At 40.4% G+C, this 26,041-nt stretch overlaps 1 protein-coding gene across 1 annotated transcript in view; it reads right to left on the reverse strand.

Moving 5' to 3' along the window:
• Nucleotides 1-23,485: 23,485 nt before the first annotated feature.
• The window catches only part of LOC124959635 (40S ribosomal protein S17-like), a 34,830-nt gene continuing 32,274 nt past the window's right edge, over nt 23,486-26,041 (reverse strand). The window contains exon 2 of the mRNA XM_047518011.1: nt 23,486-23,956. Coding sequence (XP_047373967.1) covers nt 23,527-23,956 — 430 coding nt within the window. The 3' untranslated portion in view covers nt 23,486-23,526. The remainder of the gene's footprint in view (nt 23,957-26,041) is intronic.

Consider the following 26,041-nt stretch of genomic DNA (forward strand, 5'->3'; position numbering starts at 1 on the left):
TGATTTCATTTTTCTTTATGGTTCAATAAAACTCCGTTGTGTATATATACCACATTATCTGTGTCCACTCATCTGTCAATGGACAGCTAGGCTGGTTCCCTGGTTGGGCTGTTGTGACTTGTGCTGCTATAAACATAGGTGTGTGTGTATGACAGTAGTGTGATGACTTTAATTCTTTTTTTGTGTGCATGAGTTGTTTTTTAATTGACTAGTTTCTAGATCTTAAGCCTCAGCAAATATCTAAAGCTCTCTAGGATAAATACTGAGGAGTGGTATAGCAGGGTCACAGGGTGGTTACATTCCTAGTCTTTCTAGGAATCTCCATGTTGATTTTCATAATCATTGTCCTAGTTTACAACCCCATCAACAATAAAAAAGTGTTCCTTTTTCTCCATACCGTCTCCAGCATTTTTATTTCTCATATTCTTGATGTCTACCTTACTGACTGGAGTGAGATGAAATCTCTGTAGTTCTGATTTATATTTCCCCAATTGCTAATGATGTTGAACATTTTTCATATATTTGTTAGCCATTTGCATTTCTTCTTTTGAGAAGTGTCTGTTTAGTTCATTTGCCATCTATTAATAGTGTTGTTTGCTTTTTTAGTGTAAAACTTTTTGAGTTTCTTATGTATTCTAGATATTAATCCTCTGTCAGAAGAGTAGCTAGCAGGGATTTTTCTCCCATTCTGTAGGTTATTTCTTTACCTTATTACTTGTTTCCTTTGCTGTTCAGAGGCTTTTTAATTTGATGCCATCCTGTTTAACTCTTGGCATTATTTCCTGAGCTTTGGGGGGTCCTTTTGAGAAAGTCTTTGCCTGTACCTATATGCTAGAGTATTGACCTGTTTTCTTCTAGGAGTTGCATAGTTTCTGGTCTAATTTCTAGGTCTTTGATCCATTTTGAGTTAATTTTTGTGCAGAGTTAGAGATAAGGGTCTGGAATATATATATCCATATATATGCTTATATATATGGATAACCTGTTTTCGCAGCACCATTTGTATAAAAGGCTGTGTTTTCTCCAGTGTATGTTTTTGGCACCTTTGTCAAGACTCAGATGACTCTATCTGTGGGTTTGGCCTCTGTGTCTTCTATTCTGTACTGCTGGTCTATAATTTGACTTTATACCAGTACCATATAGTTCTTGTTACTATGGCTCTGTGGTATAATTGATTTTAAGTCAAATACACTGGTTTGAGAGGAATCTGTAGAAGAACTTACAGAGTTTAGAAGCTTTACAGTCAGCAGACTGGCTCCTGCTTATGATTTGACTGCATGACTTGAAGTTGCTCAATCTCCATACAAATCAGCTGGAAATGGGGATAAGATCACTTACCTCAAAAGACTGCAGTGAAGATTAAAGAAAGGGACAGACATGAAGAGATAGAGTGAGTGGCCCAGGTGGAGCCTGCTGTCAGTTCTTATTTTATCAGCATCTGTTCTGTTTGCCTTGTAATTTTGCTCTCGGATAGTAATCTTTCAGTGCATTTTCAACTTCTTGCTGGTCACTCACAAAAGAAATTCATCTAAAAAGGAGCCGGGTGCATTTAGGCTTCTGATGGCCTACAATTCAAGTCCAAAGCATCAGTTCTGCTGGGCAGAGATTAACAGCAAGTACATGCATATTTTCTGGGTTATACTAGTCTGTTAGTTGTGTTGTTGTCATCATTTGTTTGTTTTGTGGCTGTGGCAAATAACAGAGAAAAATAACCTAGAGGGGGAAAGTTTTATTTTGACTCATGGTTTCCCTCCATGGTTGACTGGCTCCAAGGTAGAAGCATCATGACAGAAAAGCTTGGCAGAGGAAAGCTACTCAGTTCATGGCAGCTAGGAAGGAGAGGGATAAAGGGAGACGGCCCAAGCACAAGCACAAGATATAGTACCCAAGGACATGCCCCTAGTGACCGCCTTCCTCTAACCATGCCCTACTTGCCTACAGTGTCCACCACCCCCCAGCAGTCCATTAATCTATCAATGGATTAATCTACCGATGCCATCAGAGCCCTCATGATCTAATCACTTCTCCAAAACCCCGCCTCTGAACTCTGCTGCTTTAGAAACCAAGCCTTCAAAGCAAGAGTCTTTCAGAGACACTTCATATGCAAAAAAAAAAAAAAAAACAGATAATAATATACATTCACATGGGAGAATTTGGAAAGTACACACTGGAAAAAAATTAAATTTAATTTAAAAATTTCTGTAATGTATATGGCTTGACTAGGGCTTGGCAAGTCATGCTGGGGAATTTTGGGGGATTTATTATGTATTAGACATGATGCCAAATACTTTATAGGCATTGATTCATTTGATAACAATATAAGATAAATACTTTCACTGTATGAGATGGATCCTATCAATCCCAATTGTACAAACATATAAAGTAAAGCTTATAGAGATTAATTCACCCCAAATCAAGCAAATTTAATAGAAAAAGAAAAATCTGGATTACAAAGGCTGTGCTGTTAACCCCTGTGTCAGGCTGATTCTCTTCTTTGAAAGGTGAAGACTGAGGTTCTTGCAACAGAATCAACTCATCATCATCCATTCATTTGTTTATTGAACAAATTGTTATATGCTTCTTATTTGTAGCCAGTGCTGTGACAGACACTGGGGATGATTCAGACCCAATGACTGCCCTTGAGGGCTTACAGTCTAGAAGTAAAGGGACAAATGGAAAGGGAAATCCCAACACAATTTGTTGTCAAAGAGTATGTGTAAAACACCAGAGGAATATTGCTTTGGAACAGAGAAAGCAGAAACAAAGAAGAGGTCACATTTGAGTTGAACCTCTAAGTAAGCCTTCTAACTTACCAGATTAAGGAGCTGGTACAGTGGTGACATTTTAGGAAGGGAACTACAAGAGCCAAGGCACATAAGTACCAAGGCTGAGAGATGCAGCCTGTGATTCAGGGAAAGGTTAGAGGCCTTTGGTTGAAGAGGAATGAGGGGCAAGGCAAGGCCAGGCTGGGGGCTCTCTTTCTCCTCAGTTTACCTCCACGCTCGAATCATTCCATTTCTCTCTTTCTGCAGCTCCCAGAATAAGCCAGACCTGCCCTCAGAGAAACCCACCCCCATCAATTCATCAGAAGGGACATGAACTCAGGTGGCGATGCACAGACCTGGGAGATAGAAGGTAGACTTCTTGCTTGAATAAAAGTGTTGCCCTCATTAAGCACCTGCTTAGATGCTAAAGTTCTGCATTAGTCTGTTTTCCATTACTATAATAAAATACATGCAGCTGTGTAAGTTTATAGAGGAAAAAAGATTTACTTAACTCACAAGACATGGTGTTGGCATGTGCTCAGTTCTGGTGAGGACCTCATGGCAGGAGTATGAGAAAGAGAGAGATCACATGATAAGACAGGAAGATAAGGCAGAGAACAATCCAGGGGTCAGGCTCAGGTTTTATAACAACTTACTCTTGTGAGAACTAGCTCAGGGGTCCCTCAAGAAGTACCTAATTTTTTTAGAAGGCAGCACCCCAATGACCCACATACCTCCCACTAAGCCCCACCTCTTAAGAATCCCACCACTTCTCACATCACTGTACTGGGGACCAGGTTTCTGGCACATGAAGTCTTGGGGACAGACCATATCCAAACACAGCAAGCATTTAATCTAAGTTGTCTAGTTTATTCCTCACTACACACTAACATTCCAGCACCCTCCCCAGATGAGGCCACAGGCCTGCCCACACCATGCTGTCAAGCTCTCATCTTGGGGGTGCTGGGTCATGGCTCAGTGGTATAGCGCTTGCCTAGCATGCATGAGGCCCTGGGTTCAAGCCTCAGCATCACTTAAAAAAAAATAAAATAAAATAAAGGTAATGTGTCCACCTACAACTAAAATAAAATATTAAAAACAAAAAGATCTCATCCTGGGCCAGCCAGAACCCAAAGCCCAGGGTATGTCAGTATCAATTGTGGCCTGAGCACCATCTCCAAAAGAACACACAGATATACTTGTTAAAAGGCAGGTTCCTGGGCCTCTCCACAAATTCACTGAATCAGGACCCTAGGCTGGGGCCTGGGGATGTGCATTTGTTACTCCTTCCTGCTGACTCAAGCATCCACTGCTTGAGAATCCCTGGCCTGTGCTGTAATGCTTCCTCTGCACTCAACCAAGAGGACAAGGGGAAGAAGGGGGAGTTATTCCTGCCAAGAGAACACCATCTGGTGACACCAGCTGATAAGGAAGACCATGGAACTTTTAGGAGCTGCAGGAACAATAAAGGTCCTGGAGAACACCTCCACTTCAGGCCTGGAGTCTTCCACGTTCCCTTCATGTAAACAGTCCCAATTTCCTTCACCAGTCCCAACTTCCTTCACCAGTCCCAAGAAAAGACAAATCTCCAGTGCTCTCCAGAGCCATTTGCATCCACAGAAGCAGCAAGGCAGCACCAGTTTTGGTCCACTGCTCATTCTCAGCTGCCCACCCTGACCCAAGGGACAAGCATCCCTGATGATACTGGGCACCGCAGTTGTACTTAGAGTAGCTTGCTCTGAACTCTAGCAAAGTGCTACCAGTATGGTTGGTCATCCTTAGTAGAAGTGGACAAAAGGGTCAGAACATTCTTTATGAGTAGGGGTCACTTGACAAAGTTGTCTAAGTCACTTTGTGCTGCTAAAGCAAAAACTCTGTGGTCTGGATAACTTAAACAACAGAAACATTTTCCTCATGGTATGAAGGGTAGGAAGTCCAAAATCAAGGTGTTGGTGATTCAGTTCTTGGTGAGGGCCCACTACCTGGTTTGCAAAGGGACATCTCTTCCTGGTTTGTAGAAGGGCATCTTCTTGTACTGTGCTTACATGACTGAAAGAATGCTAACTCACTTTCTCACCTCTTCTTGAAAGGGCACTCATTCGACTCATGAGGGCTCCACGCTCATGACCTAATCCCCTCCCGAAGGCCCCACTCCTGAATGCCATCATATTGGGGATTTGGGACTCAACATATAAATTTGGGTCGAGGCATAAACATTCAATCCATAACACTGGTGTGACATCATTTTGCCCTTCAACATAAGAGAAATAGAGTTGATTAAGTCCATTTTACAGAGCAGAAGATGAGAGCTGAGACAGGTAGAGGGGAGGTAGAGTGGGGAGTGAAGGGGCTGGTCAAAGGGAATCATATTTCTGGACTTGTCTTTTGAGAGGGAGGAGGAGCCCTGGTAGCCATCACATAAGTGGCCACTGCGTGAAAAAAAGACCAGGGCCCACCTCCAGGAGTGCAGGTCTCAGAAGTACTAGCAGAAGACCTGGTCCAGAGAAGGGACTGAACTTCATAAATTATACTCCTGTAATTATTTTCTGATCATCCTTTCATTGGACATTTCTTGAGTACCTCCTCTGGGCTATACACAGCTCATATGTCCTTACGGCCATGACACCCCAACTTGGCCTCTGCAAGCTGGGGACCTGGAAAGGGGTCATGCGGCAACCTCTAGATGTCTTCTGGGGTAGAGGTGTAGCAGTAAAGCTGAGTGCAAGTCTGCTCTGCTACTTGAGAGCTGCAGGGCCACTTGGTGGCCACCTGGGAAGGTACTCTCCTCCACACTTTAAAATTGAGAGGATGGGACTTGGGAGATGAAGCACAGACTTGCCTGACCACGGTGTACCCTAGTATTTCCCAGGGTGCCTTAGCACAGGCTTCAGAATCTTCCGGAGTGTTTGGAGAGTGCAGATTCCTGGCCCCACCTCCAATTCACAATCTGACTCTCTGTAGTGAAGTCTTGGGAACTGAGTTCTTCACAAGCTCTGCAGGTGGATGGAGAATCAGCTCTCCCCTCCCTCAGTGCCAGTCTTTAAACAGGCACACACACAGCAGCAGGAGCTGACACTCTGGCAAGACAGTTGGCAAAGGCTCTGTCCCTTAAAGCTAATGGGCAGCAAGGTGCTTCCATGGCTGGTGTGATACCTGTGACCAAACCACCAAGAACAACTGTGTGTCAACCGGAGTGAGAGAACCGGCCTTTCCTGCTGAGGGTTTGGCTCTTGGCCTCATCAAGAGGAGCTGGAGGATGGCAGAAGAGCTGCCTTGTAGTTATTCTGGAATATTTCAATTTAACAATTTATATTGAGGTTATGAATGCATTAAATTCCCAATTTCTCAGAGTTGTTCAATTGCCCTCACTCTTTGCCCTAGTTATAAAATCCCCAGTGAATAAGCACAGTGATGTGTACTTTAAAAGTCTTTAATAATACTTGCTGTCAAGGGCAGGGTTGGTGGCTTACTCCCTCATAATTTTCATCAGATCCACTTCCCTCCAGGCCCAAATCATAATGCAATTTAAGAAAAAAACAGTATGCTTTCTATATAAATGCTATTTCTCAACAAAACCGTTAGTCCTCACCCAACTAACTCAATGACTACCCCTAAGTCCTCTTCTATAGACATTCAGGAGCAGCCAGGGTTTCTGTTAAAATGCTTGAATACAATGAACAGACCAGCAGTTGCTGCAGGGGACAGAGTGGTAAGCAAAGCTGAGAATGATGTCTGACTGTCTGTCTGTATGACAGCCAACTTCAACCTTTCATAGCACAGATTTGGTGCAGAGAACCGACCACACCCACGGCACCCCGCTGTCATCCTCACCTCTATATTGCTGCTCCCATGCCCTGCCTACTTTTCCACCTCTCAGGTGTAACACCAGGCTGGGTTTATAAGGAACACTCAATAAGGTTATGTTGACTGGACTGATTGATTGATTCTGTTGCCATAGGAACCACCAGACTCTAGTGTAACTGTGGGAACTTTTCCTGACCTTATGCTTGACAAAAAATCTGATTCTCTGGGCTTGCTTCTCCATCTGAGGCAGGAGGAGCAATTGAAAGCAGAAGCTCCAAGAAAGGTGAGGATGATGGTAGACCACCGTGGGAAAAAAGCAAGGAGGAAGGTGTGAGTCCCCTGAGATATAGAGAATTCCACCAGCAGCAGCTTATACAGTGGTTATGGGTATTGAAACTTTAAGTAGAAGCCTGACCTGGGTGCAAATCTCCTTTCCTTCACTTATTAGGCTTAAGTTTACTCCTCTGTAAAATTGGGATAATACTACCTATGCCTTTAGGTTACCATGAAGAAATAAATGAAATGATGCAAATAAGATAGAAAGCAGAGTGCCTAGGACATGTGGGAGCCTTGCCCAGGTCAGGAGGGACTCAGGTCATTCCATTTTTTTAAGGATCTTAAGTAGAACATGAAAAAAAACAAAATTACATAATTTGGGGAAGAGCTTAAATGTGTGCATTAATGAATCGTCACTTTTAGTATCAAAAATACAGTGCAAGGTGATTACAGGAATTCTAGAAAATATTAAGTCAGAGTCCTCATGGACTCTGTCCAGAAGTCAGATGCAAGCATGTGTGATTAATATCCTGTTCTCGGGAAATCTCTGTGAATTTCTCTATCATCTTTTTGAACATGACACAACATCTAAATTCATGTAAATGAGCTACCCAGAGGACCCTTCTGTTCCCAAGTTTTCCTGGGCACAAAGAAGGTACTTAATAAACATCATCATAATGTCTCCCGTGAAGCTGCAGCTACTAGCAAACCAAAACTGTTAACGTTCTGCAGGTGGAGTTATGCCACAGTGTGGCTGCACAAGGGAGGTGACACCTGGGGCACCTTCAGGCAGCACAAAGGTGACTGAGTCACCTGCTGACTGGCTTCCTAGCCTCTGGGCCTCAATGTGGCTAGGGTTGTACTTCGTAACTCAGTTCGAGTGGCAGCTCCTTTGTGAACAGGCCTCCAGCTACCTGCTCAGGGTAATGCCCTTGTTGATGCTCCCAGTGTAATTCACGCATACCTCTCTGCGATACCACAATAGTGTTCGCCAGATGGTTTGCATTCTCCCTCTGCCTGCTTGAAGTTAAATTACTCCCTGGCCCCTTGGAATTAGATACATTCAAGTTACTCTGATGAATCAAATGTGAGTAAAGTGACATTCCCCTAAAAAACGAATGAATAATATGCCAGGCTCCCCTCTCCTACAGCAACCAACAATGGCTGCGTATGTCGGCCTGCGCCTTAGTGTCAGAACAGCATGAGTGGACATCAGGACGTGTATATGAGCTTTGTCAATTAAAAACACTGAAAGTTGGGGATATTTGTTACTGCAGCATTAAGTGACTTATCTTGCTTGACACACTCCATTTTAAAATTCCTATATTGTAATAACTCTGTTTATACATTGTCTGCCTTCATAATCAGGAGAATTTTAAGGGATAAAACTATGTTACTAATTTCTGATTCTGGAGATCCCCCAAATGCCAGAGTGTGTGTGTATGTGTGTGTGTGTGTGTGTATGTGTAAATGTGTATGTGTAAGTGGGTCCATATGGGTCCTTATTAATATGTGTTGCCTGGAGGTATAAACCCTGAGGGTGGTCTGTTTAAGGCATTGCTGAATCCATCAATAACTTCATGGCATCAGTACATCTATGTCTTTCCTGGAATAAGGTATTTATAGTCCATTTCTTTTTCTCTTCTCATGGTCCTTTGGATCAAGAAGTCATTCACTACCCCATTATAGATTATTCCTACAACTTCAGCAACTCTTCTGATTGTTTCACACACCCATCCATTCCTTCACTCATTTATACATATATTTATTTATTAATCAAATATTGTCCAAATGTCTCCTGTGTGCCAGGTACTATGTTACAATGTAGGAAGATGAATGTGTATAAGACCTCTCTCTGTCTTTGTCTCTTTCTATTTCTCTCTCTTTCTCTTTTCCTGGTGAGATGACATAGCGAGAAAGTGGTTGTCTATAAGTTAGGGAGTGAACCTTCATCATACACTAAACACTGGGTCTCTTGGTGCCTTGATTTTGGGCTTCCTAGCATCTAGAACTGTGAGAAATCATTCTTTATTGCTTAATCCATCATCCATGGCATTTTTGTTATAGCATCCCAAACTGATTAGGATGGGGTGGGGGGAGAGAAGCAAAGAGATGTGAAAATGCATTAAGAAAATGTAATTACTAGGAGTGCAAATTTTTTTCTTATGAAAAATTTCTAAACTTGAAAAATATTTATCTTGTCTAATCCTCTTATTTTTAGACTAAGAAACAGGACTTACCGGGCCAGAGAAGCAACCCTTGCCTAGCTCCCTGCTAGATGGTCTATATGCTTGAGAATCATGAGGGTTTGACCTCATCCAAAAGAGACAAGCAGTTAGATTGAAATCTCAGCCTGAGCTTGTCTGTCTGGTTCTCCAAATCCCCTTCTCTGAGACAGCACAGAGGGTTTCTGTGGACATTAAAAGCAAGGGCCAAGTTGATAACTGAGTAAGTTCACATCTATTAACAGACCACATGGGGTCTCTAATTAAACACTTTTGGGGACATGACATTGTTCTCCCTCTGTGTGAATCAGCTAAAAGGAACTCTGTCGTAAGGCCAGAATTCATGTGACTGAGTGCCTTCACCTAGTGTGTGGGGTGGCAGAGGGTATTAGGGCTGGACATGCTATAATCTTCTTCTCTTCAAGGAAGTCAGAGTGGCCTAGTGGATAGAGTTTGGGTTGGGCCTTCACTTGGATAGATTAAGATTCAAATTCAGGTTCAGTCACTTAAAAGGTGTGTGTTGAGTTTCCATCAGTAAAATGGGGATAACAACAGAGAGTTGTTGAGAAGATTTATTGAATAATTGACATAAAACATGGAGGCTAGTTCTGAAATCCACATGCATAGCAGATGTTATTGTTCTCAACACCAGATAAAATACACAAAGTCCCCAGGCCAGAGGATGCTCAACTGAAGTTATCCAAAGTTATTTATTAGAATTTTCATTATTATTATTATGCATAGAGCATATATTCTTAAGAAGACAACTTTGGATGTCAGGAATTGGCAGAGTAGGGTTTCTTTTTTTTTTTTAACTGTCACTCCTACTACATACACACACACACACATACAGAAGTTTCAACTTAACAACTGCTCACAAAAAGGTCATCTTCTTGTGAGTCTGGGAGTCCAGTGAAGAAGCACACCATTGGAACAACAACAACAACAACAAAATCCCCAAATCTGAGAATAGATACATTGTAGTGAGCAAGAAGAAGTTTCACTTGATTCACATCAGCCCTCCCCCAGAGTGGCACAGCTCAGTACCAAGAGACACCACCCCTCAGTCTGCATTTTATGAGAGCTCAGTAGCACCCAGCTGCCTCAGTCATGCAGGGTGCTTCCCAAGAGACTTATTTCATTTTCACCTCACCTGATTACTGAAGTGATCAGTACAGTTGAGAGGTTGGAAAGGTCTGGGAGCAAGAAAGAGAAGGCATCTGTAGAGTCTTTTTTTTTTTTTAATTGTAAACAAATGGGATACATGTTGTTTCTCTGTTTGTACATGGAGTCAAGGCATACCATTTGTGTAATCATAAATATACATAAGGCAATGTTGTTTGATACATTCTGTTATTTTTTCCCTTCCCCGCACCCCTCCCACCCCTCTTTTCCCTCTATACAGTCCTTCCTTCCTCCATTCTTACCACCCTCCTTATCCCTAACCCTAAACCTACCCTAACCCTAATGCTAACACCTCCCACTCCCCATTATATGTCCTCATCCGCTTATCAGCGAGATCATTCGTCCTTTAGTTTTTTGAGATTGGCTTATCTCACTTAGCATTATATTCTCCAATTTCATCCATTTGCCTGCAAATGCCATAATTTTATCATTCTTTATGATGGAGTAATATTCCATTGTATATATATGCCACAGTTTCTTTATCCATTCATCAATTGAAGGACATCTAAGTTGGTTCCACCATCTGACTATGATGAATTGAGCAGCTATGAACATTGATGTGGCTGTATCTCTGTTGTATGCTGATTTTAAGTCCTTTGGGTATAGGCCAAGGAGTGGGATAGCTGGGTCAAAAGGTGGTTCCATTCCAAGCTTTCTGAGGAATCTCCACACTGCTTTCCAGAATGGCTGCACTAATTTGCAACCCCACCAACAATGTATGAGTGTACCTTTTGCCCCACATCCTCACCAACACCTATTGTTGCTTGTGTTCTTGATAATCGCCATTCTAATTGGGGTGAGATGAAATCTTAGGGTAGTTTTGATTTGCATTACTTTTATTACTAGAGATGTTGAACATTTTTTCATATATCTGTTGATTGCTTGTATATCTTCTTCTGTGAAGTGTCTGTTCATTTCCTTAGCCCATTTGTTGATTGGATTATTTGTATTCTTCGTGTAGAGTTTTTTGAGTTCTTTATAGATACTGGAAATTAGTGCTTATCTGAAGTATGATTGGCAAAGATTTTCTCCCACTCTGTAGGCTCTCTCTTCGCATTACTGAGAGTTTCCTTTTGCTGAGAGAAAGCTTTTTAGTTTGAATCTATCCCAGTTATTGATTCTTGCTTTTATTTCTTGTGTTATGGGAGTCCTGTTAAGGAAGTCTGATCCTAAGCCAACAAGTTGAAGGTGTGGACCTACTTTTTCTTCTATAAGATGCAGGGTCGCTGGTCTGATTCTGAGGTCCATGATCCATTTGGAGTTGAGTTTTGTGCAGGGTGAGAGATAGGGGTTTAATTTCATTCTGTTGCATATAGTTTTCCAGTTTTCCCAGCACCATTTGTTGAAGAGGCTATCTTTTCTCCATTGTATATTTTTGGCCCCTTTGTCTAGTATGAGAAAATTGTATTTATTTGGGTTTGTGTCCATGTCCCCTATTCTGTACCATTGATCTACCTGTCTATTTTGGTACCAATACCATGCTGTTTTTGTTACTATTACTTTGTAATAGAGTTGAAGATCTGGTATTGCGATACCCCCTGCTTCGCTCTTTCTACTGAGGATTGCTTTAGCTATTCTGGGTTTTTTATTCTTCCAGATGAATTTCATAATTGCTTGCTCTATTTCTGCAAGGTACATCATTGGGATTTTAATTGGAATTGCATTGAATCTGTACAGCACTTTTGGTAGTATGGCCATTTTGACAATATTAATTCTGCCTATCCAAGAACATGGGAGATCTTTCCATTTTCTAAGGTTTTCTTTAATTTCTTTCTTTAGTGTTCTGTAGTTCTCATTGTAGAGGTCTTTCACCTCTTTTCTGAGATTGATTCCCAAGTATTTTATTTTTTTCGATGCTATTGTGAATGGGGTAGTTTTCCTAATTTCTCTTTCTGAAGATTCATCACTTACGTATAAAAATGCATTGGATTTATGAGCATTGATCTTGTAACCTGCTACTTTACTGAATTCACTTATGAGTTCTAAAAGTTTTCTGGTGGAATTTCCAGGTCCTCTAAATATATAATCATGTCATCAGCAAACAGGGATAGTTTGAATTCTTCTTTTCCTATTCGTATCCCTTTAATTTCTTTGGTCTGTCTAATTGCTCTGGCTAGAGTTTGAAGGACGATGTTGAATAGAAGTGGTGAAAGAGGCCATCCCTGCCTTGTTCAAGTTTTTCGGGGGAATGCTTTCAGTTTTTCACCATTTAGAATGATATTGGCCATGGGCTTAGCATAGACGGCCTTTACAATGTTAAGGAATGTTCCCACTGTCCCTATTTTTTATAGTGTTTTGAGCATGAAGGGATGCTGTACTTTATCGAATGCTTTTTCTGCATCTATTGAAATAATCATGTGATTCTTAACTTTAAGTCTATTGATATGGTGAATGACATTTATTGATTTCCAGATGTTGAACCAACCTTGCATCCCTGGGATAAAACCCACTTGATCGTGGTGCACTATCTTTTTAATATATTTTTGTATGCAGTTTGCTAAAATTTTGTTGAGAATTTTTGCGTCAATGTTCATTAAGGATATTGTTCTGAAATTTTCTTTCCTCGATGTGTCTCTGTCTGGTTTAGGTATCAGGGTGGTATTGGCTTCATAGAATGAGTTTGGGAGGGTTCCCTCCTCTTCTATTTCATGGAATACTTTGAGGAGTATTGGAATGAGCTCTTCTTTAAAGGTTTTGTAGAACTTGGCTGAGAACCCATCCGGTCCTGGACTTTTCTTTGTTGATAAGCTTTTGATACCCTCTTCTATTTCATTGCTTGAAATTGATTTATTTAAGTTGTGTATGTCCTCCTGGTTCAGTTTAGGTAATTCATATGTCTCTAGAAACCTGTTGATGTCTTCGAGGTTTTCTGTTTTGTTGGAGTATAGATTTTCAAAATAGCTTCTAATTATGTTTTGTATTTCACTCGTGTCTGTTGTAGTATTTCCTTGTTCATTCCAAATTTTAGTAATTTGAGTTTTCTCCCTCTTTCTCTTTGTTAGTGTGGCTAAGGGTTTATCAATTTTGTTTATGTTTTCAAAGAACCAACTATTTATTTTGTTAATTTTTCCGATTGTTTCTTTTGTTTCAATTTCGTTGATTTCAGCTCTGATTTTAACTATTTCCTGTCTTCTACTACTTTTGGTATTTGTCTTCTCTTCTTTTTCTAGGGCTTTGAGCTGTAGTGTTGTCGTTTATTTGTTGATTTCTACTTCTTTTGTTGAATGCACCCCATGAAATAAATCTTCCTCTAAGTACTGCTTTCATAGTGTCCCAGAGATTGTGATATGATGTGTCTTTGTTCTTGTTTACTTCTAAGAATTTTTAAATTTCCCTCCTGATGTCTTCTGTTATCCATTCATCATATAATAGCGTAGTATTTAATCTCCAGGTATTGGAGAAGTTTCTGTTTTTTATTCTGTCATTTATTTCTAATTTCAATCCATTATGATCTGATAGAATACAAGGTAGTATCTCTTTCTTCTTGTATTTGCTAACAGTAGCTTTGTGGCATAAAATGTGGTCTACTTTAGAGAAGGATCCATGTGCTGCTGAGAAGAAAGTGTATTTGTTCTTTGTTGGATGGTATATTCTATATATGTCGGTTAAGTCTAAATTGTTGATTGTGTTATTGAGATCTATGGTTTCTTTATTCAATTTTTGTTTGGAAGATCTATCCAGTGGCGAGAGAGGTGTGTTAAAATCGCCTAGTATTATTGTGTTGTGGTCTATTTGGTTTCTGGAATTGAGAAGGATTTGTTTGACGTACGTGGATGAGCCAATGTTCGGGGCATAGATATTTTTGATTGTTATGTCTTGCTGATTTATGCTTCCCTTAAGCAGCATGTAATGTCCTTCTTTATCCCTTCTGACTAGTTTTGGTTTGAAGTCCACATTATCTGAGATGAGGATGGATACTCCAGCTTTTTTGCTGTGTCCGTGTGCATGGTATGTTTGTCCCCATCCTTTCACCTTTAGTCTATGGGTGTCTCTTTCTATGAGATGAGTCTCTTGCAGGCAGCATATTGTTGGATTTTTCTTTTTAATCCACACTGTCAGTCTATGTCTTTTGATTGATGAGTTCAGGCCATTAACATTCAGGGTTATTATTGTGATATGATTTGTATTCCTAGTCATTTGACTCATTTTTTTGACATGATTTGTTTTCTCCTTTATTTGGCTATTCCTTTAGGCTAGTTCCTCCCGTTGCTGATTTGCATCATTGTTTTTCACTTCTTCCTCATGGAATATTTTGCTGAGAATGTTCTGTAATGCCAGCTTTCTTTTGTAAATTCCTTTAGCTTTTGTTTATAATGGAAGGATCTTATTTTGTCGTCAAATCTGAAAGTAAGTTTTGCTGGGTGTAAGATTCTTGGTTGGCATCCATTTTCTTTCAGGGCTTGGTAAATGTTGTTCCAGGCCCTTCCAGCTTTTAGGGTCTGGATTGAAAAATCTGCTGATATTCTTATTGGTTTCCCCCTGAATGTAATTTGATTCTTTTCTCTCGCAGACTTTAAAATTCTGTCTTTATTTTGTATGTTAGGTATTTTCATAATAATGTGCCTTGGTGTGTGTCTGTTGTAATTTTATATATTTGGAGTCCTATAAGCCTCTTGTACCTGGTTTTCTATTTCATTCTTCAGATTTGGGAAATTTTCTGATATTATTTCATTGAATAGATTGTTCATTCCTTTGGTTTGTTTCTCTAAGCCTTCCTCAATCCCAATAATTCTTAAATTTGGCCTTTTCATGATATCCCATAATTCTTGTAGATTCTGTTCATGATTTCTTACCATCTTCTCTGTTTGGTCAACTTTGTTTTCAAGATTAAATATTTTTTCTTCAATGTCTGAGGTTTTGTCTTCCAGGTGTTCTATCCTATTGGTTATGCTTTCTATGGAGTTTTTAACTTGGTTTATTGTTTCCTTCACTTCAAGGATTTCTGTTTGTTTGTTTTTTTTTCAGTATCTCTAATCTTTATTGAAATGATCTCTTGCTTCCCATATTTGCTCTTTTAACTGTTGACTGGTGCGATCATTTAATGCATGCATTTGCTCTTTAATCTCTTCCTTCGATGCCTGCATTTGCTCTTTCATCTCCTCGTTTGCTTCCCTGATTGTTTTAATTATGTACATTCTGAACTCCCTATCTGACATTTCTTCTGCTGTGCTGTCATTGGGTTTTATTCATATAGTATCTAGGTTTGTTTGGGACATTTTCTTCCCTTGTTTTCTCATATTGGTGAGATATCAGTGGGTCGCTGAGATATTGCAGATTTCCTCTATTGGCTTATAGTGTCCCTGTAGATTTCCAGTGTATCACCTCCCAGCCTTCAGTAACCTGAAGTCTTGGAGGAACTTGACAATGCAGTGCTTCCAAAGAAAGCTGCCTCTAGCCTGCTACTGGTTCCAGGGCTTGGAGCTGGCTCTGTGTGGAAAGGCTCTCCCTGGGGCCTGCAATGCGCAACTGGCCATGTGGGAGGAGCCCACTGGAGTTTGCAAGGCTACCTGGGGAAGACTCTAGCTGCCCTGCCCTGCTCTGATAAGCCGCCCCTATATGTGCCTGCTGCCCAGGCCGAGCTTCACCTGGTGGGGGAGACTCACCCCATGGGTCTATTTTAGTCCGAGTCTCTCAATGCCTCCCCTTCTTGAATCCTGGGTTCTGGAGCGACTGGAGATGCAGTCACCCTGTAGTCCACCATCTTGGTTCGCCCCGTGGAAAGAGCCTGCATTCGGAGGTGGCAGGGCCACCTGGAGAAGTCTCTGGCTGCCCTGCCCTGTTCCCAGAGGCTGCCTGCGGGGTGGAGCTCTCCACTGGCTTGGGGACTTGTGGCTGGCTCTGTGTAGAAAGGCTTTCACTGGGCGGTCTGCTCCGAGAAGCTAGCCTTGAAAGGCGCCTCCTGCTGGAGGGAGCCAGGCTGCTTGGGGAAGTCCCTGGCTGCCCTGTCCTGGTCCCTGAAGCTGCCTGTGGGACAGAGCTCACTGCGCTGGTTCCGTGACTTGGAGTTGGTTCTGTGCAGAAAGACTCTCACTGGGGGGCCTGCTCCGAGAAGCTGGAGAAGCTGGCCATGTGGGAGGAGCCCACTGCTGGAGTGCACAGGGCTGCCTAGGGAAGACTCTAGCTGCCCTGCCCTACTCTGATAAGCCGCCCCTATCCAGGCCTGCCACCCAGGCCGAGCTTCACCCGGTGGGGGAGACTCACCCTGTGGCTCTATTTTAGTCTGTCTCTCAATGCCTCCCCTTCTTGAATCCTGGGTCCTGGAGCGACTGGAGATGCAGTCACCGTCTAGTCCACCATCTTGGATTGCCCATCTGTAGAGTCTTTCCCAAAGGAATGACCCACAGACACCAAAATGCTCTGCACATTTCACCTTTCATCCCCTAGGCCAGTGTCTCCTCAAATGTGGTATTGATCTCCCCTTCAAAGGAGAGGTAGTGGAAAACTGCAGGGTCATAATAAGCCTGCAGGGGGCAAACTTCAGTATCTCTGATCTTCACTGCTAGAGGGGAATATACAGAAACAATATGAAAAAACAGGGGAAGAAAGTGTCCCTTACAAACCAAGATGCTATTGTGATAGACTCCAATGACAGCATGGCAGTAGAAATGACAGAAAAAGAGTTTAGAATATGCAAGATTAAAATGATCTGTGAAGCAAAAGATGAGATAAGAGAGCAAATGCAGGCAATGCAAGACCATTCCAGTAGACAGTTAAAAGAGAAAATGCAAGAAGCAAAAGAACACTTCAATAAAGAGATTGAGACTCTGAAAAAAAAAAAAACACACACACACACACACACAGAAATACTTGAAATGAAAGAAATGATAAACCAAATTAAAAACTCAATGGAAAGCATCACCAACAGAATAGACCTTGTGGAAGACAGAACCTCAAACAATGAAGACAAAATATTTAATCTTGAAATTAAAGTTGACCAAACTGAGAAGATGTTAAGAAGTCATGAACGGAACCTCCAAGAATTATGGGATATCATGAAAGGACCAAATTTAAGAATTATTGGGATTGAGGAAGGCACAGAGATACAAACCAAAGGCATGAAAAACCTGTTCAATTAAATAATATCAGAAAATTTCCCATACCTGAAAAATGAAATTGAAAATCAAATACAAGAGGCTTACAGAACACCAGGTGCACAAAACTACAACAGATCCACACCAAGACACATTATAATGAAAATACCTCACATTCAAAATAAAGATAGGCCAGCCTTATAGCACAGCTTGTAGAGCGCCAGCCTCTCATGCTGGAGACCCAGGTTCGAGTCCCCAGCACTCTGGGCTTCTGGAAATAACAAAAAAAAGAAACACCTAACACAAAATAAAGATAGGATTTTGAAGGCTGCAAGAGAAAAGTATCAGATTACATATAAGGGGAAACCAATAAGGATATCAGCAGATTTCTCAGTCCAGACCCTAAAAAGCAAGAAGGGCCTGGAACAATATATTTCAAGCTCTGAAAGAACACGGATGCCAACCAAGAATCCTATACCCAGCAAAACTAACCTTCAGATTTGAAGATGAAATAAAATACTTCCGTGATAAACAAAAGTTGAAAGAATTTACAAATAGAAAGCCTGCCCTACCAAACATTCTCAGCAAAATATTTCAGGGGGAGGAAGTGAAAAACAACAATACAAGTCAGTAAAGGGAGGAACTACCCTAAAGGAAAAGCATCAAAGTACAAGTAATAAACCAAAATGAGCAGGAATACAAATCATATCTCAATAATAACCTTGAATGTCAATGGCCTAAATTCAATAATCAAAAGACATAGACTAGCAGTTTGGATTAAAAAAAAAGACCCAACAATATGCTGCCTTCAAGAGACCCATCTCATAGAAAAAGACATCCACCGACTAAAGGTGAAATGATGGGGAAAAATATACCATGCACATGGACCCAGTAAAAAAGCAAGGGTCTCTGTCCTCATATCAGATAAAGTGGACTTCAAACCTAAGTTAGTCAGAAGGGATAAAGAAGGACATTTCATACTGCTTAAGGGAAGCATAAAACAGCAAGATATAACACTTTTAAATATTTATGCCCCAAACAACGGAGCATCTACGTATATCAAACAAACCCTTCTCAATTTTAATAATCAAATAGACCAAAACACATTAATAGTGGGGGAGTTTAACACACCACTCTCACCACTGGATAGATCCTCCAAACAAAAACTGAACAAAGAAACTATAGAACTAAATAATACAATCAATGATATAGACCTAATGGATATTTACAGAGTATTTCATTCATCATCAAGCGAATATACTTTCTTCTCAGCAGCTCATGGATCCTTCTCCAAAATAGACCATATGCTATGCCACAAAAAAATCCATTAGTAAATACAAAAAAATAGAGATCCTACCCTGTATCTATCAGACCATAATGGAATGCAATTAGAAATGAACAATCAAATAACAAACGAAAACTACTCAAATACCCAGAGACTAAATAATATGCTACTGAATGATGCAATGATAACAGAAGACATCAGGGAAGAAATAAAAAAAATTCTTAGAAGTAAATGAGAACAATGACACAACATATCAAAACCTCTGGGACATTATGAAAGCAGTACTAAGAGGAAAGTTCATTGCATTGAGCTCATACATTAAAAAAATAAAAAGTCAATAACTAAATGACCTAACATTACACCTCAAAGCCCTAGAAAAAGAAGAAGAGATCAACACCAAAAATAGTAGAAGACAAAGCTAATATTTAGTTTTTTGAAATGATAAAAAAAAAATTGGTGTGAGACCCTGGGTTTGATCCTCAGTACCACATATAAAATAAATAAATAAATAAAATAAAATAAAATAAAAAGATCCATTGACAACTTGAAAAAAAAAACTAATACCAGTCTTTCTCAAACTCTTCCAAAAATATTGGAGAGGAGGGAATACTTTAAAACTGATTTTACAAAGCTAAGATTGCCCTGATACCAAAACCAGATAAGAACAGTAAAAAAAGACAAAATTATAGGCCAGAATCCTGAATAAAATACTAGTGAATAAAATCCAACAGCACATTAAAAGCATCACACACCATGATCAAGTGGGATTTATTCCAGGGATGAAAGGATGATTCAATTTATGTAAGTCAGTAAGTGTGGAACATCACATTAATAGAATGAAGGATTAAAACCATAAGATTCTCTAAAATCAATGCAGAAAAATCATATGAGAAAGTTAAGATTCTTTCATGATAAAAAGTCTCAGTAAATTAGGTATACAAGGAATGTATCTATCTGAACACAACAAAGTCTATATACGACAATCTCATAGTTAATGTTATATTCAATGGTGAAAAGCTGAAAGTTTTTCCTCAACGTTTACGAACAAAATAAGCATTCCTACTATCATCACTTCTATTCAACAGCATTTTGGAAGTCCTAGCCAAAACAGTTGAGCAAGGGAAAGAAATAAATGTCAATAAAATCAGATAGGAAGAAAATTTGGTTGCAGATAACAAGATCTCATGTATAGAAACTTCTAAAGACTCCATCAAACATCTGTTAGAATTAATAAATTAATTTAGTAAATGACAGGTTACCAAATCAACCTATAAAAATCAGTTGCATTTCTACATACTAATAACAAACTGAAAAAGAAATCAAGGAAAAATCTTATTTACACTAAAATAAAAAAGGAAAAAATTCCTAGAAATAAGTGTAACCAAGGGAGTAAAATACATTATAATGTAAATTGTAAAACATTGATTATAGAATTTAAGATGACAGAAATAAATGCATTATGGCTTAGATATGAAGTATCCCTCAAAGACTCATGTGTCAAAGACCTGGTCCCTGATCAGCAATGTTCAGAGATGGAGCTTTGGGGAAGTTACTGTATCACAAGGGCACTAACTTTCTCAAAGGATTAATCTACCAATTCTGAATGATCTCCTGGGAGATGGTGGAAACTATAGAAAGTGATGCCTAGTTGGAGGAAGTGGGTCACTGAGTACATTCCCTGAAAGAGTTTATCTTTTTTTTTTTTTTAAATGTTCCAAATCTTTAGCAATCAGAGAAATGCAAACCAAAACTATTCCAGTTTCATCTCACTCCAGCCAGAATGGCAGTAATCAAGAATTTCAGATGATAACAACAAATGTTGGCAAGAATATGAAGAAAAAGGAACACTTACATAATGTTGATGGGGTTGTAAATTACTACAGCTACTAGGGATATCAGTATGAAGGTTCCTCCAAAAACTGGAAATGGAATCACCATAAGACCCATTCCTTAGTATTTATCCAAAAGAACTAAAGTCAGCATACTTTAGAGATACATAAATACCCACGTTTATCCCAGCACAATTCACAATAGCTAAGTTATGGAATCAGCCTAGGTGCCCATCAATCAATGAATGGGTGAAGAAAATGTAGTATATATACAACAGTTTTATTCAGTCATAACAAAGAACAAATTATGTCATATGTAGGAAAATGGGTAGAACTTGAGAGCATTATGTTTAACAAAATAAGCCAGACTCAGAAAGTCAAGTCATGTGCTTTCTCTCATATATGGAAACTAGAGATTAAAAAAAGAAAAAAATTGTGGAGGAGATGATCTTATGAAATTAGAAGGGAGACCATTAGAGGAAGGGGACCAGGGGGAGGGAAAGGAGAGGTACCAGGGAATAAAATTGACCAAATTATGTTATATGCATGTACAAATATGGAATAATGCATCCCACTATTACGTATATTGTACCATTAAAAATTTAATAAATAAACGAATCCTAGTCATACTTCAAGAACTAACTGGAAGACACATTCTCCCTGAAGCCTCTCAGGTCACTAGCTCACAGAGATATCTCTGTGAAATTTCTGTGAATTTTCCCCTCCTGGTCTGCACCCTTCTTAACTTTCTCCTTAACCTCCATGTCCCTCAAGGTTTGTAGGTTGAACTTTTAGATGTCTGTCCAGATGAATGTGCTTGTGTGTGTGTGTGTGTGTGCGTGTGTGTGTGTGTGTGTGTGTGTGTGTGTGTGTGTTCCTTCCAACATACAACACAATTCAGGGAACACAGCAGATTCTCAAATACTGTTTGAGTTCCTAAGTATGAATGATGGACAGACTTCTTTTAAAAAGTCTTCAAGTCTTCAATGGGACTTCATTTTATCTGCATTACATGCTCTCAGAAAAAAAAAAAAAAATGTCCCAGCCTTCACAGGGCACATCTGCTAATATGGGGGGGAGGGATAACATAGAAAGAATTCATAATTTCACCATCCAGAGTTAACTACTGTTTAAAATTTAGGATATATTTTTCCAAACTGTTTTAGCCAGCTTTTTCGCTGCTGTAATGAAAAGATCTGACCAGAACAATATTAAAGGAGTAAAGGTTTATTTGAGGGCTTACGGTTTCAGAGGTCTTAGTCCACAGAAGGCTGGCTCCATTCCTTGGAGCTGGAGGTGAGGCAGAATATCATGGCAGAGGTGTGGCAGAGGGAAGCAGCTCACACCCTCAGGAAGCAGAGAGTCTCCACTCAACAGATACAAATATATATACCCAAAGTCATGCCCAGATTCCAATCTCCTCCAGCCACACCCTACCATTCCAATGAATCCCACCAGGGATTCATTCACTGATTGGGTTAAGACTCTTACCACCTAGTCATTTCTGCTCTGAACCTTCCTGCATTGTCTCTCATGTGAGCTTTTGGGGCACACCTCACATCCAAACCATAACATTCTGCCCCTGTCTCCCAAAAGCTCACAACCATCTGACAATGCAAATACATTTAGTCCATGAGTTCCCATAGTCTCAACAGTTCTGAGATTGCTCAAAGTTCAAGTCCAAAGTCTTTGAGGCTCAAGGCAGTCTCACATTGTGAGCTTCTACAAAATTGAAAGCAATTTACAAATATCCAACATATAAAGGTACTGAGTAAACATTTCCATTTACAAAAATAGGGGCATAGAAAGAAGGGATGGGACCAAAGCAAGACCAAAATCCAGCTGGGCAAACAAGACGTGTAACTCCATGTCCCGTACCTGCAGCACATGGCATCTTGATTTTCTCTCTGAAAGGTTATGGAAAATAATGTTCTGTCAGACAGCTCCCCAAGAAAAGGGAGGGATGGTGAGGCTTGGAAGGAGGGAGGAGAAATTGGCCAAACTGCAAACCTCTCCCAGAGCATTCTTTCCTGATAACAGTGGGCCCTGGGGAAAAGGGGGGACACCCAATGCTGGGTCTTAAACCTTGGCCTTCCCCCATGGTGAATTAGTCCTAAATGACAATGGGCAAGATTTGAGTACTTATCCCTCAGGATCCAGACTCTTATCTCCCCAGTGAGTTTCGGCCTTTTTACAACTTCCCTCCTAAATGAACCCTCCTAAAATTAAAATTTTAACCTGTACGACTAGCCCCTGACGGTCAAAACTGCAGGTACACAGCTTCCAATGATTATATCATTGCACCCTATAAAACCAAAAATCCCCTCTGAGGGCTATTTTCCCATCTGGAAAATTGGCCCCAAGGGTGCCTGAGTTCTCAAAGGAAGAAAGGCTTCTCTGAATCTGTTGAGGTCTGCTTCCCATTCTTTTGCACTTACTCTCTCCAAATGGCATGCGTAGCTCTGCCCCTGTGGCCTTGTTCCTCGCAGCCCAAGTGGCCTTTCTGTTGACTTGCCTCTGCTCCTTTCCTGCGGCTTTCCTAGGATGATGTCCCACGTTACTGGCATTTCTTAATTTGGGGGGTTTCCATGGCAGCTTCGACTTCCTCCTCACCTCTCCACACTTTGACTTCTCAGGGGGTGCCCACAGGGACTCCGACCCTGCTGCACTTTGCCTGGCCTCCCAGGCCCTCATTTGAAATCTTGGTGGAAACCTCCATGATCCCTTAACTCCAGCATCCTGCATTCCTGCAGAACCAGCCCCACGTGGTTCAAACCAAGGTCTGCTGCCATCTCGAATAGTAGCCAAGCCTCCAGGAACCCTTGCTGCTGTAGCCTCAGAAGGTCTGGGTGGCTGAGCATGTTGAAAAAACTTCCTAGACCCCCTCGTGCAAGAAGGGTGCCCCACTGGTCTCTTCTCAAGAGGATTCTCACCTTTCGTCCCTGGGGCTTGAGATGGGTGTGGTCTTGCCAGCTCCTGAGATGCCCTCCAGCCCTCCAGCCATCTTTCTCAGTGTCTCTGGGTAAAGTCTTTAGCATTCCTCTAGTGGCGGTAATGTCTTTTTTTTTTTTTTTTTTTTTTTTTGGTCCCAGGTTTATTGAAAATATTACAGCATAGCAGAAAGATTCAGACAGCTCCACGTGGCGTTTTGAAATTCATCCCCACAGTAGGCTGAGTGACTTGCAAGTTGGAGAGACTGCAGAAGTCCAAAAACTTCAGCATTTCCTTAGGGTCAGAATCTACTTCAATAATCTCCTGATCCAAGGCAGAGACCTCAGGAACATAATTATCTCTCCTTTCTCTCTCCTCTTCCTGCAGCTTAATGGAGATGCCTTTCACAGGGCCTCTCTGAATCCCCTTCATCAGATGTATGACATACCCTGCGATCTTGTTGTGGAGTTTCTTGCTGGGAATAATGGCGATCTCCTCACACACGCGCTTGTTGGTATGGAAGTCGTCACCCAGGCGTGTGTAGTACTTCCCGATGATAACCCGGGCGGCCTTCTTCACAGTTTTGGTGTGAAGTGGCCCATGTTGGCGGGTCAGTTTCAGAGGTCTTAATCCACAGAAGGCTGGTTTCATTCCTTGGGGCTCGAGGTGAGGCAGAACATCATGGCAGAGGTGTGACAGAGGGAACCAACCCACACCCTCAGGAAGCAGAAAGACAAGAGTTTATCTTGAACCTGGCCCCATCCTCTCTTTTCAACTTTGCTTCCCAGATGTCATGAGCTGAGGAGCTTTCCTCTGCCATAGCCTTTCACCATGATGTTCTGCTTCACCTCAGGCCCAGAGCAACAGAGTCAGTAACCATGAACTGATACCTCTGATACAGTGAAACAAAATAAATCTTTCTTCCTTTGTTTTCTCAAGTACTTGTCACAGCAACAAAAAACTGATTAACACAAAATAGGAAAAAAATTCCTGTGTTCATAGATTGGAAGAATTCATATTGCCAAAATATCCTTACCCAATGTGATCTATAGATTCAATATATTTTTTTATCAAAATTCCAATAATAATAATTCCAATACAGAAGGAGAAAACATTATCCTAAAATTTATATGGAACCATAAAAGACCCCTCAGCAGTCAAATAAGTCTTGAACAAGAAAAAAAGCTATAGTCATCATACTACCTGACTTCAAAATATACTGTAAAATTTTAGTGATCAAAGCAATATGGCATTGGTATGAATACAGGCACCTAGATAGATAAACAGAATGGAAAGCCCAGAAATAAACCCATGAATTTATGGTCAGTTAGTTTTTCTACAAAGATGCCATGAACACACAATGGGAAAAGGACAATCTCTTTAACAAATAGTGTTAAGAAGGCAAATATCAACACAAGGAAGAATGAAATTAGACTCTCATCTCACAGGTATACAAAAAATCAATGTAAAATGGATTAAAGACTTAACTGAAGACCTGAAACTTTAAAACTACTTAAGAAAACATGGGGGAAACACTCCATGACATTGGTTGGAGCAACTTTTTTTGGATCGGACCCCAAAAGCCCAGGTACAAAATTAAAATAGACAAATGAGATTAAAGAAACCTAAGAAATTTTTACACATCAAAGGAAACCATCAAGAGAATGAGGAGACAACATACAGAATGGGAGAAAACATTTGCCAACCATACCTCCTACAAGTGGTTAATATCCAAAATAAATAAGGAACTTAGAAAATGAACAGCAAGAAACAATCTGATTTAAAAATGGGCAAGATACAAACAGACATTTCTCAAAAAAAAAAAAAAAGATATAAATGGTCAACAGGTACATGAATGAAAAGATACTCAAAATCACTAATCATCAAGAAAGTGAAAATTAAAACCACACTGAGATATCACCTCACAGATGCTAGAAGGCTTCTCAGTGTGTTAGTTTTCCATTACTGTGACAAAATACCCAAGATAAATCAACTTAAAGGAGGAAAGATTTATTTTGGCTCATGGTTTCAGAGATTTCAGTCCATGGTTGGCCCAATTGCTTTTAAGCTTATGGTGAGGTAGAACATCATGGCAGCATGTCAAAGAGAAGGCTGCTCACCTCATGACAACTGGGAAGCTGGAAGAGAGATCAAGTTCATAACAAAGCCCCTCCCCCACAAAACCCTTTAAAATATGAATCCATAAATGGATTTTTTCATTCTTGAGGTCATAGCCCCCCAAAGGCCCCACCTCTGAACACTGCTACTCAGAAGACCAAGACTTCAACATATGAGATTTTGGAGGACATTTCTGATCCAAACCATAATAGTGAAGTTATGGAGAAAAGGGAACACTTGTGCATTGCTGGTGGGAATGTAAATGGTGTAAGAATTATGAAAAACAGTGTAGTAGTTCCTCAAAAAGTTGAAAATAGAACTACCATGTCATCCAGTATTCCCACTACTGGGTATACACAGAAAGGAATGAAATAAGTGTATCGAAGAGACAACTACAGTCCAATGTTCATTGCAGCATTATTTACAATAGCAAAGAAATGGAAGCAATGAGGTGTCTATCCACAGATTAATTGATAAAGAAAATATGGTACATATACACAGTAGAACACTATTCAGCCTTAAAAAGGAAGGAAATCATGTCTTTTGTGACAATATGGGTGAACCTGAAAGACACAATACTTAGAGAAACAAG

The sequence above is a fragment of the Sciurus carolinensis genome, chromosome 11 (genome assembly GCF_902686445.1).
Source record: "Sciurus carolinensis chromosome 11, mSciCar1.2, whole genome shotgun sequence".
Lineage (NCBI taxonomy): Eukaryota > Metazoa > Chordata > Mammalia > Rodentia > Sciuridae > Sciurus > Sciurus carolinensis.